At 39.7% G+C, this 17,721-nt stretch overlaps 1 protein-coding gene across 2 annotated transcripts; it reads left to right on the plus strand.

Annotated features, from left to right (window-relative positions):
• Nucleotides 1-528: 528 nt before the first annotated feature.
• Nucleotides 529-15,113, plus strand: stap2a (signal transducing adaptor family member 2a). 2 transcript variants are annotated; one of them, XM_053652053.1, is made up of 11 exons: nt 529-842; nt 4,137-4,208; nt 4,547-4,666; nt 5,633-5,689; nt 8,178-8,329; nt 9,765-9,896; nt 10,118-10,187; nt 10,310-10,412; nt 10,637-10,729; nt 10,909-11,043; nt 13,247-15,113. In XM_053652053.1, the coding sequence occupies exons 1-11, from the start codon at nt 732-734 to the stop codon at nt 13,303-13,305; spliced, it is 1,104 nt and encodes a 367-aa protein (XP_053508028.1). In that variant the 5' UTR covers nt 529-731; the 3' UTR covers nt 13,306-15,113. The 2 variants fall into 2 exon arrangements, with proteins under 2 accessions (XP_053508028.1, XP_053508029.1); XM_053652054.1 differs by having other exon boundaries at nt 13,250-15,113.
• Nucleotides 15,114-17,721: the final 2,608 nt, after the last annotated feature.

The raw sequence follows: 17,721 nt of genomic DNA on the forward strand, positions 1-17,721 counted from the left end.
GATTATTTGAGTTACTACAGTATATCTTTCCTGGCACCTCAATTAAATCTGGCCATTTTCCTCTGACTTCTCTTTATCATCAAGGTGTTTCCACCCACAGAACTGTCGCTTACTCAGTGTTTTTTTTTTTTTGCACCATTCTGTGTAAACTCTAGAGACTGCTGTATGTGAAAATCTCAGGATATCCGCAGTTTTTGAAATACTCAAACCAGCCCATCAGGCACCAACAACTATGCCACTGTTAAAGTCACAGAGATCACACTTTTACCCAATTCTGATGTTTGATGTGAACATTGCCCGAAGATCTTGACATGTATCTGCAGGATTTTTTGCCACATGATTGGCTGATGAGATAACTACATGAATAGGCAAGTGTTCCTAATAAAGTGGATGGTGAGTGTATACAGCCATGGGTTCATAGACCCAACTGGACCTGATCTAACTCCTCTTATAACTCTAACCCTAACCCACAAGATGCACTTATCCAGCCTGAAACACACTGATGCACTGAGTTGTCTCCACCCCCTGGATTTTTGCTCGTCTCCACCCCGGTAGGTGGAGCTGGATCAGGTCCTACTCCATCCCACGGACTTGTGGTTCTACAGTGTGCAGGGTGCTTGGATTTTGGCACGCCTGGTGAACAACTCTTTTCATGCGTTCTGATCCTTTCGGCTTTCCATATCAGTGATCTGTGCTTTGTCCCCGAGCTGCCGGTCCAGTCACATCCCGAGATGGCTACGGCCATGGCGGCACCGGTGAAGCAGAGGACCGGGACAAGCCGAGCTCAGCTTCCGCCCTGTTATTATGAGGGATATCTTGAGAAACGGGGACCTAAAGAGAAGGTAGGAGAGTGATTTTTATCATGTCGGGTTAAAGGCGGCTGCAGTGAAGTCGCACCCACCGGCTTTATTTCACACATGTCTGTCTGTGTGTGTGTATATATGTGTAGGAAAGAGAGAGAGAGAGAGAGTGTGTGTGTGTGTATACGAGAGAGAATGTGTGTGTGTGTGTGTGTACGAGAGAGAGAGAGAGAGAATATATGTGTGTGTGTGTGTGTGTATGTAGGAGAGAGAGAGTGTGTGTGTATATGAGAGAGAGAGAGAGAGAGTGACGGCGAGAGAGAATGAGTGTGTGTGTGTGTGTGTGTGAGAGAGAGAGTGGGCGAGGCAGAGTGACAGACAGTGGTTAGATTGATCGGATGAGAGAAGCTTTATTTCTGAGCTTAGAGCATTGTGAATCAAGAAAAAAAAACTTCTCTTGGTGTCAGGATTGCGTGGAGGCGCGAGGACCCGAAACCAACCCGCACATTAGCGCTGTCATTTTGTTTCCCGCAGTAGTAGAGTAACATATGCGGTGTTTTAATTGCGGGTTGCGGATTTGGATGTGCGTTTTGTAAACCCTTTCCCGTGTATGTATGTATGTATGTATGTAGGTTTGTGTTAGGTACTAAGAATTAAATGTTGCGGTGCCTGGATGGACACACCTTACTGCAGCTTACACACACCCACACACACACATTTCAGTGATGAACCCGGTGTTAATTAAATGCATCTAATATTCCTATTAATCTTGCACTTGCGCGTTAATAAGCGACCCAGAACACACACACACACACCCACACCCACACACACAAAAAAACGCCTAGGTTAGACATCCCTGCTGAAAAAAAAAAAGAAACCCTCATAGAATTTGTAATGATTATAATGGGAATTGTATTGGTTTTAATGGAAACTGTAATGGTCTCAACTGGTAATTTGTTGCCTTCTATTGGTGGCATGTTATGTCTAGTGGATACCATTAAGGACCGGTAATTGTTTTAATGTTTTAATGGTATTTGTAGTGGAAACCATTAGAATTTCTGTGATGGTTTCTATTGGGTTTTTTCCCAGCAGGGTGGCATATTATAGGCCTATATATGATTTCTGCATTATGTGTGTGTGTATTTATAATGCCGAGATCTACAAATTGAGAGACAACAATATTGTTTACATATAGACAACACTGTAAATATAAACAGATCATTGCCAGGGAGAGGCTACAAACACTGATTAATGCACAAAAGCTAAGAAATCATTAAAAATATGTCAAACATAAATGAAACCCAAAGCACATCGTATAATAAAATGGCAATATCTTCCACAAAAACAACGAATTTGGAAGACAGTTGCCATGTTTGAATAGATTTCTTGATGTATGGGGTGGTTAATGTTTGCACATAGCCTTCCATATAGCGTCCTTTAAAGAAATAAAATTGTCAAACCTTGTAAAATTGCACTTGTACACAAACCTTGCACCTTATCAGTAAAAGTATAATAACGTTTAAAATAAAATGTTTACCAGGTCTCTTTTTTTTAAATTAGTAAACCAAGACATGCTGTCTACATGCAGTTCAAGTTCACCAAGACTTCACAAAATAAGGCCAGATACTGTATACTTTCCCAAAGTTTTCATGTGTACCATAATAAATTCAGCAGGGTCTCTAACTGTGATGTACAAAAGGAACAACTTGTATTGATATTTGTTTTAATCTTGTTATCACTGGTGTATAATGGGATTCTGGCGTATACAATGTCATCATTCATTCTCCACTGAGGGCTCTTATTAGTCTCTCTCTCACTCACACACACACACACACACACTGCAGATTGCTGGTTGTATCATTCCCTGCCTACTTCATGGTGTGTATAATATGATTTATGACTAAGTGTTAATGTTTAAGGCATCAGCTGGCTCTTAAATTAAATGTAATAGACGAAATTCAAAGACAAAGAAAGCTAGACAGATTGGAAAATAAATATTCGGGGGGTTCAGGTGCAGTGGGTGTGTGAAGGGGGTTGTTGGGTGGGGGGCAGGGTTGAATGTATAGATGGAGGGTGTGTGTGTGGATGTGTGTGTGTGTAAGAGAGAGACAGCTGTGCTCCATGTTGCCCTCGGGGCTTTGAGCTGCCCCTGAGCTTTGGATTTGGCAAAACAAGCCAGAGAGAATTAAGAGAAAGCGTGAATCTGTAATCTATGTAGAAAGTACACTGCTTCACTGTTTGTTTCAAGAGTTTGGATGATAATGATGATGATGATGATGATGATGATGCTGAAAAGACAGATGATAAATATAGGAAGTCTTCTAAGTTGTGAAAATTGGGATTTAATGCTAAACCCAGTGTTTTTTAAGACAACAGGACAGAGATAGAAATTTTATTTCTAGAGACTGGAGGGATTATTATTATTATTATTATTATTATTATTATTATTATTATTATTATTATTGAAAACTGATATTTATGGTTATGCTCAGTCTACAATATCAGTGTTTTCCATTAGGATGTTTGTAGCAACAAGAACATGGCCATGTTTGTCATATGAATTCATTAAAAAAGAATTGAATGAAAAGTTACATGTGGGGAAAAAAACACTTCTGGGTGTTGTGGTTTTTTTTTTGTTTTTTTTTTTAAGCCATCGTTATGCTCTTGCCCCAACGCCCCGTCACTCCACCCCAATCTCAGTTTGTTCAGAAAGGAAAAAAAAAACATTGCGCTAAGCACCCAGCGCAGCCAGATAAATATACCTTTAACTAAAAAACACACAGTGGATCGAAAAACCTAACGACAACAAACATAGTAAAACCCAGAATAAACACTGATAGCGGTTTTCCATGATGGAGTAATTTATTTCATTGATGGTGATGAAGCCAGACACAGAATTAGCGATGTCGATCCTGGAAAGGTTTAAAATGTTGTTTTACGTCTCACAAATCAGTATGACCAGAATTCCGCATGTTTATACGGTTAAAACTTGACTTTCGAATGGCTGAATGGCTTATCGTGTACCTTATGATGCTAATACCATAGTTTACTGTAAAATCTCAAATAGTCATTACAAGAAAAATCAGGACAGCAAAGGCACGCTTGACCATTATTAAATCAGTATGAGCCAAATTCTGTGTGTTTATAGGGTTATAACTTGTTCAACTCAACTCTGTTTAATCCTTAGAGACCTAATCTGGACAACGTTTGATCAGTCTTGCTGAATGCACCTTAAAATTCAAAGAAAAATATTGAGCACTAAGTCTTGCTGAGAATCTTTGTAAAATCTAGAATAATTATTCATACATAACCACAATTCTTTCTCTTATGACGCAGGTGTCCCGACGACTGTGGACATGTTTGTGTGGCAATACCTTATACTTCTTCAACAATGCGAAAGACACTCATGTAAGCAATACAGTGAATTTGTACTATTCTTTTATGAAAAATGACGAGGATCGTTAGGGGAAAGAGAACACATTGAGATCTGATTTCGTTAAACAATATACGTTTGAATGCAAAAAAAAAATTATCAAATTGTTTTTGTTTGTTTGCTGATCTTTGATTGCTGCACTTTTTCACTCAGAAACCATGGGGGGTGCAAATTTTTGCACACATACAGTCTTCAGTCTAACTAAGATGGTTGATATTAGATTAAAAGAGATTTATGAATTATCCTTGAGAACAGTTTTAAGCTTGTGTGTGTGTGTGTGTGTGTGTGTGTGTGTGTGTGTGTTTCCATGCAGTATGTCGAGAAACTGGACCTGAGTGGGTTTGTGTCTCTGATCGATGACTGCAGTCGGGACAGGAATCTGGAGGCAGCTAGAATGAATTTACGCATGAAGGATGGAGAGATAAAACTAACTGTGAGTTCACATGAAGTCAAATATTATATATATCATATTGGTTTCCCCAAATTCAACTGAAAATGCAACTTATAGTGATTTCTCCGGTCTCAAAAGTATTCAACCCCTTCATGGCAAGCATCTTTAGTACTTAGTAGAGCAAACTTTTGCTGTTCTGACCTGCTGCAAACGAGATGCATATCTTCTGGCAGCGTTCCTGAGGAATATTATCCAATTTCTCATGAGCAATGGCCTCCAGTTCAGTAATATTCTTGGGTTTGCATGCTGCAACCACCTTCTTCAAATCCCACCAGAGATTTTCTATGGGGATAACAGTCACCTAACTTGAACCCCATAGAAAATCTATGGTCGGATTTGAACAAGGTAGAATCTTCCAGGACTTCTTCTGTAATCAAGCCTTGGTGGAATTTGAGGTATGCTTGGGATCATTGTCCTGTTGGAAGGTCCAATGACGCCCAAGCTTCAGGTTCCTCACAGACGGCATGACGTTTTCTCCTAGGATTTCCAGATACTTCAATAAATCCATCTATCAACTATCAACATTTGGAGTTAATCCAACAGCCTCCTGGTCATCTGCTTCCTGGAAAGTGCGCTGGTTTTTAATTAGAGCTTACTGTACAGTAGGTGACACTTTTGCAACTGGAAATTCATCTTAAGTTTAGTCTTTCTGGTTTTACGAGGATTTTCGTGGCAGTCACTTCTGTATGCCGAATTACGGTCATGAGACTGCTTTAGGGTCTGTCTTTGTCCCAACTAAGTCACATGACTGCCTCATATTACAACTACAGACAGCGAGGTTAATGTTGACTAAATTATTGATACAGCAGTCACAGATTTGCACGGATTTGTGTTGAACTGCTGTGAAACATCCTTGCGTTATGAAAAATTCATTGCATGATGAAACATTCAGATGATTCTCCCTCTCACTGTCTTTTTTTTTTTGTCTTTTCTTTTTTCTTTTCTCAGGCTCCTAACTTGGAGGCACGAGAGTTGTGGAAAGGCTTCCTCTACTCTGTAGTGGATGTGAGTGCAACATTATAAAACATATTACAAACATTAATCATCAGTCATAATACAGATAGCAGATAGTCCAGAACATCCACTTTTAAAACATGGAACAACCCTATAGTGATATATATATATATATATATATATATATATATATATATATATATATATATATATATATATATATATATATATATATATATATTTATTAGATAGATAGCATAAGTAATATAAGTTTTTGCTATATAACAGAATGGAGCATAACAATGTAGAAATACAGAAATTTCATTTAGCAGACCAACATAATCACATTCATAATTGGATCATATTTGTTTGTGGGGAGATTGTTTTTGTGGGGAGGTTATGGAGGTTAGCACATTTGCCTTGCACCTCCAGGGTTGGGGGTTCGATTCCCGCCTCTGCACTGTGTGCATGGAGTTTGAATGTTCTCCCCGTGTTTTGGGGGTTTCCTCCAGGTACTCCAGTTTCCTCCCCTGGTCCAAAGACATGTATTGGAGGCTGATTGGCATTTCCAAATTGTCTGTAGGGTATGAATGTGTGTGATTGTGCCCTGCGATGGGTCGGCACCCCATCCACGGTGTCCCCTGCCTTGTTCCCTGAGTTCCCTGGGATGGGCTCCAGGCTCCCCCGTGACCCTGTGTAGGATAAGCAGTACGGAAAATTGATGGATGAATAAAAAGTTGTTTAAAGCATTAAGTGGTCTTTATTTTGACTTGTGGTTACATTGGGTTATCTCCTGCACCATACCGTACTGTTGATGAGCACATTTATTGGCTCTGTTTTGTACCGCACTTTTTGATGTTAACACTTAAAAGGCAAAATGTCAGTATTGGGTGATGCATACAAAATAACTGGCCATTATTTTAGGATCATGACCTGGAATATGGAAGTCTTTTGTTGTGGTGATTTTAAAAAAATTCAAGTTCCTACTTGTTTTTGCAGGCTTTCTGTCTTACTTGGAGTGAGATCATCAGTATCCTCGGTTGCATTCCAGTCAGCTGATTGACTTAGCCAGTGAAGAACAATCCTGTTTTTGTCCTGGGAAATTCCCCGGCCATTGCACAGCCTCACTGAGCTCACTGAGCGTTAAGGCTTTTTGATAAGATCTGAGCAGTTTCATTAGATATCACATGCATTAAAAAAAATCGGATAATTCAGTTCCACTAGCAGCTACTGTAGAAGTCCCCATGCCACCATCTTTCTACAAATCATGTCCAGGCTAATCTTTGTTTAGGCTTTGTTCAGAGCATCAAATGGTAACCGTTTTTCTGTTTAATTATGATTTATATTGCTTGGTTAAAAAAAAAATCTCTGAGGTTTTTGTAAATATTCTGTTTAGGCTAGACTGTCTGAGTATTTGTAATCTGTTGAGCACTTGATCCTCAATGGTCCTTTAATCCTTAATGATTCTGAGTCACTTTCAGTGGTCTTGTGGTGAATAACAAGCATCAATGCCAGCTGCTTTGGTTATATCTTTAATTTATAAGACAGCATGCAAATTCCACATCTCGAATTATTATATACTGTTCAGACATCCATTACAGACTCATGACGGTTTTTAAGGCAATGACGTCTGAGGGATTGGAGATCACACGCATTCAGAAGTGGTTTTTGGCCTTTCCCTTTACATGTGGAGATTTGAACGGATTCCTTGAATCTTTGAATTATATTGTACACTGTAGAAGGTGAAATGCCCAAAATCCTACCAATTTGTCTTTGAGGAATGTTCTTCTCAAAGTGTTGGCAGATTGGCGAGCCTCGACCCATCCTCGCTCTTGAAGGACTAGGCCGTTTTTGAAGGCTCCTTATATACTATGATTAGACGATTGCCTCACCTGTTTCAATTCACCTTCTCATTTCAACTTGTCACATCGCTATTAGTCTTAATGGTCCCTGTCCCAACTTTTTTGTAACGTGTTACGTGCATAAATTTCAAAATAAGCATTTACCTTCAAAAACAACTATGCAGTTGATTAGGTAAAACATCAAATACCTTGTCTTTACACTTTTTTTTTTTTTAAATACAAGTCAAAGTACATTTACAAATCACTCCTCTTTGTTTTTATTAGCATTTTCCATACTGTCCCAACTTACTTAGAATTGGGGTTGTACATTTTTCTCCTATGTATTCATAGAGGTGGCAAAAATCTTTTTTGAATGCAGAAAGCCACATGTGCCACTAAAATCAAGATAAAAATTATTTAAAGTTACAGTAGTTCCTCATATGCTACGGCTAATGCTATTCAAATGAAGCCTCAGAAAATAAAACACCAATCTGGATATCCAAAGCCTTGAATTAAAGCTTCGATATTCTGCGTTTTGACCTTACTGCCTTTGTTTCGGTTTAAATCCAAAGTGCTGACATACACAAACCCTACATTATCAGGGTGCTGATAAGGGAATGAATGAATTGAAAAAATGAACAACGTTTCTATCTGTGTATTAACATATCAGTAAGTGATTTCCTGCATCTGGTCCTCAGCTGGCAGTGCCCACGACTCTAACCCTGCTGCCCGGGCAACTGCACATGCTAAAGGAGGTGGTGGAGAAAGAGAGACAGAGAAGAAGAGCACGATCGCTCTCGAGAGCCCCTTCATCTCCCCTCTCCCTCCCTCTGGTGGGAGAGATCCCTGCGTAAGTATTTCCTCGTCCAGAGATGCTGTCGTTTGTATATTCATGGTTCAATGAAAGAATAAAAATGGTCATTAATAATAATAATAATAATCATTTTTGTTCAACTGTTAACTTTTTTTTTTTTTCATCTTTTTGTTTGTTTAGTTGTAGGTACAATTACTCCGGTTATAAATTCTCTGTAGAATTTCTGTGTTCATAAGATCAAGAGGAACAAGATGGCTGATAAGCCTATTTGGTTGATTTTTAAATGAGATTCTGTTTTATTAAAAATTTCATTCTTTTATTTCAAGGCATGAAATATGGGGGGAGGGGTGATGGGAAGGGACAATGAATTGGAAAGGTCAATTCATTTGTTTGTGCTATACACCAGAGACATTTGGGTTTGAGATTAAAAGACGGATATGAGACGAGAGTTTAGGATTTCAGCTTTTATTTCCTAGTGTTTAGATCTAGATGTGTTCCACAGCATAAAACATAGAACATTCTGTATTAGACCACCCAATTTCTAGGTGAGCAAAAGTATAGGAAAGGATAAGTCTTTAAGTAAATTCAAATAAATGACACTTGATATTTGGTTGCAAATCCCTTGCTTGCAGTGACTGCATCAAGCCTGCGACTTACTGACATCACCAAATTGTTGGTTTCTTCTTTTATGATGCTTTTCCAGGCTTTTACTGCAGCCTCTTTCAGTTCTTGTTTGTTCAGTGGGTGGGGGGGGGGGGGGTGTTCTCCCTTCAGTCTCCTCTTCAGGAGGTGAAATACTGCTCAACTGGGTTAAGGTCTGGTGGTTGACTTGGCCAGTCTAAAACCTTCCACTTTTGTTTAACATCTACATATAAACACCAGGAAATAAAAGCTGAAATTCTAAACTCTCTTCTCATATTCATCTTTTGATCTCAAACCCAAAGGTCTTCAGTATTTAACAAAAACAATGAATTGGCCTTGCCGTTCCAATAGTTTCGTAGGGGACTGTTTTTGTGTACTTTTGCTTATACCAAAATGCTGTCGAATTCTTGATTCTGATTGGTTGGAAGGTGTTGATTTGTTTTCGAACAGCAGCTCTGACAGTATTGCCAGCTATAAGGCAAATCACAGGTTTATATTAATGTGCTGTATTAATGTTGGTATTTGAGAAAGGAAAATTATCGTATGAAGGTGAAGATTTCAGCAAAAAGACGTTTATTTAGCATTTATTAGTCTCCACTAGTCTCCAGTGTAAGTATAAGCAGCATAAAACACTTTAGGATGTGCTGCTATAGGAAAATCATCCACATTGAGGTGGAAACAGCATCAACGTTTGTTGATTATTTTCCTATAACTGCATGTTTTATTACTTATTAGATTATCATATTCACTTGTCAGCCAATCTATTTAACTTATGTATTAATTGAGTGTGTGTGTGTGTGTGTGTGTGTGTGTTTTCTGTCTGGATCAGTTGTTTCAGGCCTGTCTCTCGTACAGAAGCCGAGGTTCTGTTAGAGCGTCACCCAGACTGTGGGAACATGTTGCTAAGACCGGGCAGAGACGGCACGTCACTTGCAGTAACCACACGACAAGACCTTAATGGGTATGATACGTCATTAAAACACCTCTCTCCCTATCCGCCTCTCTCTATACAGTATTGTAGACGGCATTTCTATTTTTACTCCCAGACTTTCCCTCGTAGCATCTCCTTTACCACTTCAGGATCTCTCTCATGGTTTTATTTATTTATTTATTTTACTTTCCCTGATTCAGTTACATTCTCAGTCACACTCTGCTGCTTTCTGCTTTTTGAACGTTCCACAGCTCGGTGTTCAGACACTATCGGGTTACCCAGAAGTCTCAGGGAGGTTACATCATCGATGTGGAAAACCCGGTATGTAGGGATGTATAAACAGCTAGATAAGATAATAAAGTAAGTGTGATGTTGATACTGGAGGGAATGCATCTGCATCACCGTGTGTGTGTGTGTGTGTGTGTGTGTGTGTGTCTCGGCAGATCCCGTGTCCCACCCTTTATGATGTCATTAACGCACTAGTCGAAAAAACAGCTGGGACACTTCAGCCTTTTCTACTGGAGGAGCCTTATGAAGAGAATATCAGTATGTCTGGCGCACACACACACACTGCATCTTATCAAGAGAACATCAGTATGCCAAGTCGCAAACATGGACAAACATGACCATGCTGGAGAAGAATCCTAATGAGAATCGTATTAATGCAACACACATGCACATTTAGTGAATCATTTCTTGGTTACTGATTTCCATGGCTTTGCTCTGCCTTTCTTGATTTGCATGCTGAAAATTCCTCATTTCTTGTCTAGCATACATTTCATCCAACGATGAGAACGGAGAGCGAATGCTACACTGTGCACCCACTGGCACTTTCTCCAGAGGACCCTCACTGCCCCCGAAAGGTACAAGACCTCACCTCACCTCAGCATTTTACTCTCAGACAATCAGTGTCTAAGTTTCATGTATACCATTTTTCTGCACTGTGTGTGTGCTTGTGTGTGTGCGTGCATGCGCGTGTGTGTGTGTGTGTGTGTGTGTGTGTGTGTGTGTGTGTGTGTGTGTGTGTGTGTGTTTTGAGCAGGGTCAGAGAGATGGACTTTGAGGTCTCACTCTAAATCTCCCAGCCCATCTCAAAGATCACTAAGCCCTCCAGGTTCGCCATCCAGCCCTATGAGACGACTGGTGCTCTCACCCTCGCCCTCACCGCTAGCACAGAGTGAGTGTGTGCGCATAGAACACACATATACATACACACACACACACACACACACACACACACACAAAATCAGTCCTTCGACCCAGTGATGGCCGAGTATGGAATAAAACATTATGGGGCATGCTGTTTCATGAAAATAATCATCAACGGGGAGGTGTGATTCAGTGTGTAGACTTCAGTAGACATAAGGCCTCAGTATATACAGTGTTGAGATGAGTGTTCCACTTTTGTGAGATTACAAGCTCACATACTCTTTGTAGTTTTGTATCGAGCACAACTACAGGAACATTTTGCTAAGCGAAACCTCTGCATGATGTCCGTATTCGCTGGTTGCTCATCAAAATAAATGAACAGGTATTCTGAACCAATCAGAATCAAGAATTCGACAGCGTTCAACAATTCAACAATGCCGTTTCAGTTCCACAAACACACAGAGACAAGGTTTATGAGAAGCTCAAGAAATATAACATTGAGCATGTCACACAAGAACACACACACCTTACACAATCAGCTTTACTATATATGTGTGCATGTATATACGTTTATTTAAGGCTGTCGAAACAAATATATATTTATAATGACATTCACTAAACACGTTGAATGCCTGAATGTCAAATGTTGTTTTATTGGTCATGTAGTGCACCATGTAGGTTCTAGATTGCCATTATGGTGTACCCTATTTAGTGAGCATATACAAAGATCAGCCATAAAATTAAAACCACTGACAGGTGACGTGAATAACAGTGACTCTTGTTACAACCTGTTAAGGGGTGAGATATATTAGGCCACAAGTGAACAGTCAGGTCTCGGAGTTGATGTGTTGGAAGAAGAAAAAATGGGGAAGCGTAAGGTTCTGAGCAACTTTGACAAGGGCCAAATTGTGATTTGTGATATGACTTGGTCAGAGCATCAGGTCTTGTGGGGTGTTCCCAGTATGCTGTGGTTAGTACCGTACCTACCAAAAGTGCAAGGAAGAACCACCAGTGAACCGGCAACAGGGTCATGGGCGCCCAAGGCTCATTGATGCGCCTGGGGAGCGAAGGCTAGCCCATCTGCTCTGATCCCACAGAAGATCTACTGTAGCACAAATTGCTGAAAAAGTTAATGCTGGCTGTGACAGAAATGTGTCAGAAGACACCGTGCATCTCAGCTCGCTGAGTATGGGCCTGTGTAGCTGCAGACAGTTCAGAGTGTTCATGCTGACCCCTCTTCACTGCTGAAAGCACCTTCGGAACAGGACCATGGAGCAATGGAAGAAGGTGCCCTGGTCTGAGGAATCACGTTTTCTTTTACATCATGTGGACAGCCTGATGCGTGTGCGTCGCTTACCTAAGGGAAGAGATTGCATCAGGATGTACTATGGGAAGAAGGCAAGCCAGCGGAGGAAGTGTGACACTCTGCTGGAGAACCTTGGGTCCTGACATTCATGTGGATGTTACTTTGACACATACGACTTACCTAAACATTATTGCAGATCAAGTGCACCCCTTCATGGCAGCGGTATTCTCTAATGGCAGTGGTCTCTTTCAGCAAGATAATGCACACTGCTACACTGCCACAATTGTTCAGGAACAGTATGAGGAACATAACAAAGCGTTCAAGGTGTTGACTTGACCTCCAAATTCCCCAGATCTCAATCCGATCGAGCGTTTGTGGGACGTGCCAGACAAACAAATACGATCCATGGAGGCCCAACCTCGCAACTTACAGAACTTAAAGGATCTGCTGATGAAATTTTGGTGCCAGATACCACAGCAAACCTTCAGAAGTCTTCTGGAGTCCATGCCTCGATGGGACAAAGCTGTTTTGCTGGCACAAAGGGGACCTACACAATATTAGGCAGATGGTTTTAATGTTATGGCTGATCATTGTACCGGAAGATAAGTTGTAATGGTTTTTTTTTTTTGGTTTTTTTTACATGGATCCCCAGTAGAAATCTAAATTCAAACATTTCAGTATAAATAACTGTAAAAATCTGAAACACAAAATGTATTGATAGAACTGTGATACAGCCTCTTTTGGATTATATTGGACTTTGCACAGTTTTTCCCACTACTCCTAATGTTTATGTCTGTAGTAGTATAACATTATAGGCTCATTATTATTTGACTGCATTTTTACACTTGTGCGTATCATTAAAGTAATTGAAATTTTAATACAATATTTAAAGGAATTTGAGCCTGACTCACTTGTAACATTCCAGCAGCTTTCACAGAGGAGCTCAAACAGAAGCTGGAGAAGAGACGCACCAGTCAGGACTGACTTCCTGCATCTCCCCAGCCCATCAGCAGCATGGCCTCGTCCTTTGGCTGTCTGATTCTGCCAGTGCCTTTGTAATGACCATCATCACTCACAAACATCCGGTCTTATGTTCGTCGTGCATCATTATCAAGCTGCGCAAAAAGATCCAGGAAAGTCTTCTGCCTTGGGGAGGTGACACTTCAAGAAGGACAGTGACGGTTGACCACAGGGACAGATCAATCTGAGCCAAGAACCAGTGTTTCTCCAGACTAGTGACACTTCATAGCAGATAGGTGGACTATGCAGAGAGACAGTGTTGTCTCATGGTGTTAGCTGCAGCTGTACAGTACATTAATAAATGCCCTGATGGTGTTCTTCTCCTGTAACTGCCGTGAAAGTTCCAGAATTCCTTTTCATACGTGTTCTAAAGACAGCCGTTATTTTCTTCTCATTTTCATTTGAAGCAGCTCCATCAGGTAAGATCGTCTCCAACGTTATAGTCGTGTTAGGACAAAATAATAGCAGTGAAGAAGTGTCAGATGTGTATGTTACTGCTGAGAACAGTGTGAACAGTGTTTCTGTAGTGAGGTGTTTTTGTTTCGGTGCGAATCCTAGACTGATCGTCATTACTGGTTTGTGTAATGAACGTGCATGGTGCTACTGTTTGTACATAGAGTTTGTGTGTGTGTGTGTGTGTGTGTGTGTGTGTGTGTGTGTGTGTGTGTGTATCACTGTTCATTTTTCTCATATTTATTGGAATTAAAGGGACGATTTTTTGATAAAGTTGATTCGATCTGCGTGTACTCTCTTCTAGAAATATCCATTTATTATAGAAGGATTATTATGCTATTAACTGGTTGCCATGATGATTTTAAGACAACAGTGACATTTAAACATGCTTCAATTGTTAGTGTAATTGGAATTAAATGTGTTAGGTTTCACAGATATTTCTTTATACAAGTAACAAAATGGGCCAATTAAGTAAGGGAAAAAAACACGGATGAGCATTGTGTTATGGGAAAATAATCAACCGTAGGGTGCTGAAGTTGTTTATTTTGCTATAAGAGCACATCTTGAAGTGTTTTATTCCTCTTATACCACAGCGTCTTGCCAATGATTTGAATGTTTTATTTATTAAAGAGCATTACATCGTACTTTTAAGCATTTATACAACATGTCCCAAAAGCCTCCATTCATAGGGGATTATGTACAATTTGGCAGCACTACGACGGTTGTGCCTTCGTCAGTGGATGTTTGTGGACATCGACTTCTCGGTCGGTCCGCAACACTTCCAGTCTTTTTGAATTTGTTAATAAGTTTGGCAGCAGTGTCGTGAGTGTGTGTGTGTGTGTTTGTGTGTGTGATGTGCTCACCATGTTTCAGCAACCTTGCGACAGCTTCCCGATCCTGTTGTGAGAATGATTTCAATACATTCTTCTGTTGTCAAAGGTGTTCTTAAAAGCTATCTGAAAAACATCTATACAATATAAACTGAGTATGAAAATTTTGGAAGAAATTTTACTAAAAAGTCTTCATTTCCCCTGTTTGTGGAGACTTTTGGGACACTCTGTATTTACATTTAAAGTGCACCTAATATGGTTTTTCAAATATCACCTTTCATGTAGTGTGTTATAGAGCTGTTTGTGAATGTAAAAACATCTGCAAAGTTTCAAAAATCAAAGCGCACGACAAACTGAGTTATTGAATCCCAAAAGAAGGAACCGATTCTGAACAGCTGAAATGAGTCTTTAGTGATTCCAGACTTTACTTCCTGATCTAACCTACGTAGGTTTGTAACAAAAAACCTCGCCTCTGGTCTTCATCAGCTGCTCGCGAACAGACGGAGCTGAAACTCGTTATGGTAGTGGGCGTTTCCTTTTTGAAACTAGCTGACAATGGTAGACCAATCACAACAGACTGGGACATCTGAACAATCAGAGCAGAATATGCTCTCTGAAAGGAGGAGCTGAGAGTGAATCCTTTAGAACAGATCAGTGAACGAGTTGTTTGTGATACTGGGGGGGGGGGGAGGTAATGCTGAAGTTAAAATTATGAGCACATTGAAGTGTTTTTTGACCTTGGACGCATGAAAATCTATTGTATGAGACCTTTAAAACAAAATTAGACACGTTTCAAAGCCATAATAGGTTTTGCACTTTAATGTTGTAGAATGTTCATTAAACAAGTTAGTTCCGGGTCTCTCTTACGTAAGACACTATAAACGGACATTCCCTCACCGCCCCCTTTTTTTCTCTCTCTCTTGAAATAAGACGTCTCATGGAGGTTAATCTCTTTGGTCCTGAAGACTTTCCTGTGGCAGAAAACCTAAAGAAACAACTTTGCCTCTGACTGTTACAAAGTGTTTACACTGGGGAGACTCCTTCCAAAATGCAACATGTGTGTACTTAAAGAAAATTTCACCATATCAACAACTGCACTTTTTTCAGTGCATTCCTGTGAATGAGCTGTTACTATAGAAACAATAACGTTAGAACAAGCGCATTAATTTAAACCTGTGATTTGCCTTATGACCGGAACTACTATCAGATCTGCTGTTAGAAAATAGGAAGTTAATCACCACCATGTGACCAATCAGAATGGCATATTCAGCAGCGCTGTGGTATAAAGAATAAATATTCCTTTCAATTGATTACAAAGGTTCGCATACCCTTAGAACAGGTTTTTTTTATTTTTTATTTTTATTAAACATTATATATTCATTCACAGATCCTTTGGTATTACAAGGGTCAAAATGAGTATGCTAAGATATTAGGTGTGAGGGGGAAAAAAGCAACATGATACGAGTTCAGAATTTTGCATCTCCTATTCTTATCATGACAAATTTTCTACTTATTGCTTACAATATATTATATAATAACCTAAAGGTCCATCTTTAACCTCTGTCCTCTTTGTGTATCTTTTGAGCATCTTTTGTATTCGCCGAGTTATAATATTTACTAATCATCTCTATTCTGCCCACTTTCAGGCCAATCTTTAGCCATTCTTTACATACCTGATGTTATACACTGCCTTCTTCTGATCAAGTCGGGAGACCAAACGTTTCATGGCAAAACTTTCTTTTGCTACTTTCCAGACAACATATTTCCTGTTGCTGGTTTGGTGTGTTGCACTGCAAACACAAACTATGCAGGAAGAGCCGGTGAAAACTTTTGCACTCAGCTCTGCATGCTGTTGATCACCTCATTATATTCTGACCCAGTAGTAAACTAACATCTGTCCTATTGTGTCGCCTGTTATGCAAAATGGCCACTAGATGGAGTCAGTGATCGCCTATGATAAAGAGCAAAGCTTCCCATTACACAGATTTGATTAAATGATTTAATGAGTAAATACTCACAGTAGCTCTTGAAAGAGCTGCATTTTCCTTCCATGAGACCGGATTTCTTTAATAATCGTGGGGCTTTATATTTAATTTTGGTATAATCTGGGGATTCTGTGACGTTCGTGAGAGTTGTGTTGCGCTGTTGCATGAACATTTTCTCATGCAGTTCAAATTGCAAGTAAACAGTCAAGTTCACAAACGACTGAAGCAATGCCGGAAAGAGTGAATGGTCATGGTGCATGGTCAGGCTAAACTAAGATAAGTTTGTGTTGACATCTGATAATGAGTTGATATCAGCCCAGATCATTGTTTTTCACAGTCATGCACCGAGCTTGCAATAAGCTCCAGGTTCTGCAGTATGACAGGCTAATTTTGCCATGAGGAAAAGCACTGTTTTGAAATTTGTGTGTGATAACAGGTGGACACATCCTGGAGCAGTTAAAACTCACCTGTACATGTCAAGACTTGCCACAAGCATTCTGTATACAATCAGTTCCACCCTTCCTGAAAGACAATGTGAAAACAAGAAGTTCATACATTTCATAAATACCTTTCAACATACAGTACTGTGTCAAAGTCTTTTTTGCACATGCAGAGAACTGCTGTACGGCGAAGATGCCTTCAAAAATAATGAACTTAAATGCGTACAGTTTTAAATAATGTGTACAGTTTTATTAGGAATAGAGCTGGTAAAGTTTGCATCTTGCAGAACCAGTCACGGTTCTTCTGGAGACTTTAACTGTCACACTTGCTTCTTATTTTTTCAACAAAACCCAGCAGCCTTCATTATGTCTTTTGTCTGAAAAGTGTCTCTTACCATTTAATATGCTGCTTTCTTTACTGACATACAAACATTTTTCAGTAACATTTCATTTTGTGCTGGAAAACGAATGTTTGGAAATCTAAAATGTTTTTGTACTGACTCGATAATGCATAAGTCATAAAATAAAAATCTATAACAAAGTTTGTACTAAAAACAAAATAGGCTGCGTAAGACTTTTGCACATTACTGTAAATTCTATCCACCGCAGTTCTCTGAGTTAATATTGAGTGAGGATTACGTGATGATGCAGTTAGTTTGAGCCAAGCACCTT

The sequence above is a fragment of the Ictalurus furcatus genome, chromosome 20, assembly GCF_023375685.1.
Source record: "Ictalurus furcatus strain D&B chromosome 20, Billie_1.0, whole genome shotgun sequence".
Taxonomy (NCBI): Eukaryota; Metazoa; Chordata; class Actinopteri; order Siluriformes; family Ictaluridae; genus Ictalurus; species Ictalurus furcatus.

Coding starts and splice junctions, on each gene's coding strand:
- stap2a (XM_053652053.1), top strand. CDS start 732: ATGGCTACGGCCATGGCGGCACCGGTGAAGCAGAGGACCGGGACAAGC. Junction 4,667..5,632: donor ATGGAGAGATAAAACTAACT/GTGAGTTCACAT, acceptor TTCTTTTCTCAG/GCTCCTAACTTGGAGGCACG. Junction 5,690..8,177: donor TCCTCTACTCTGTAGTGGAT/GTGAGTGCAACA, acceptor TCTGGTCCTCAG/CTGGCAGTGCCCACGACTCT.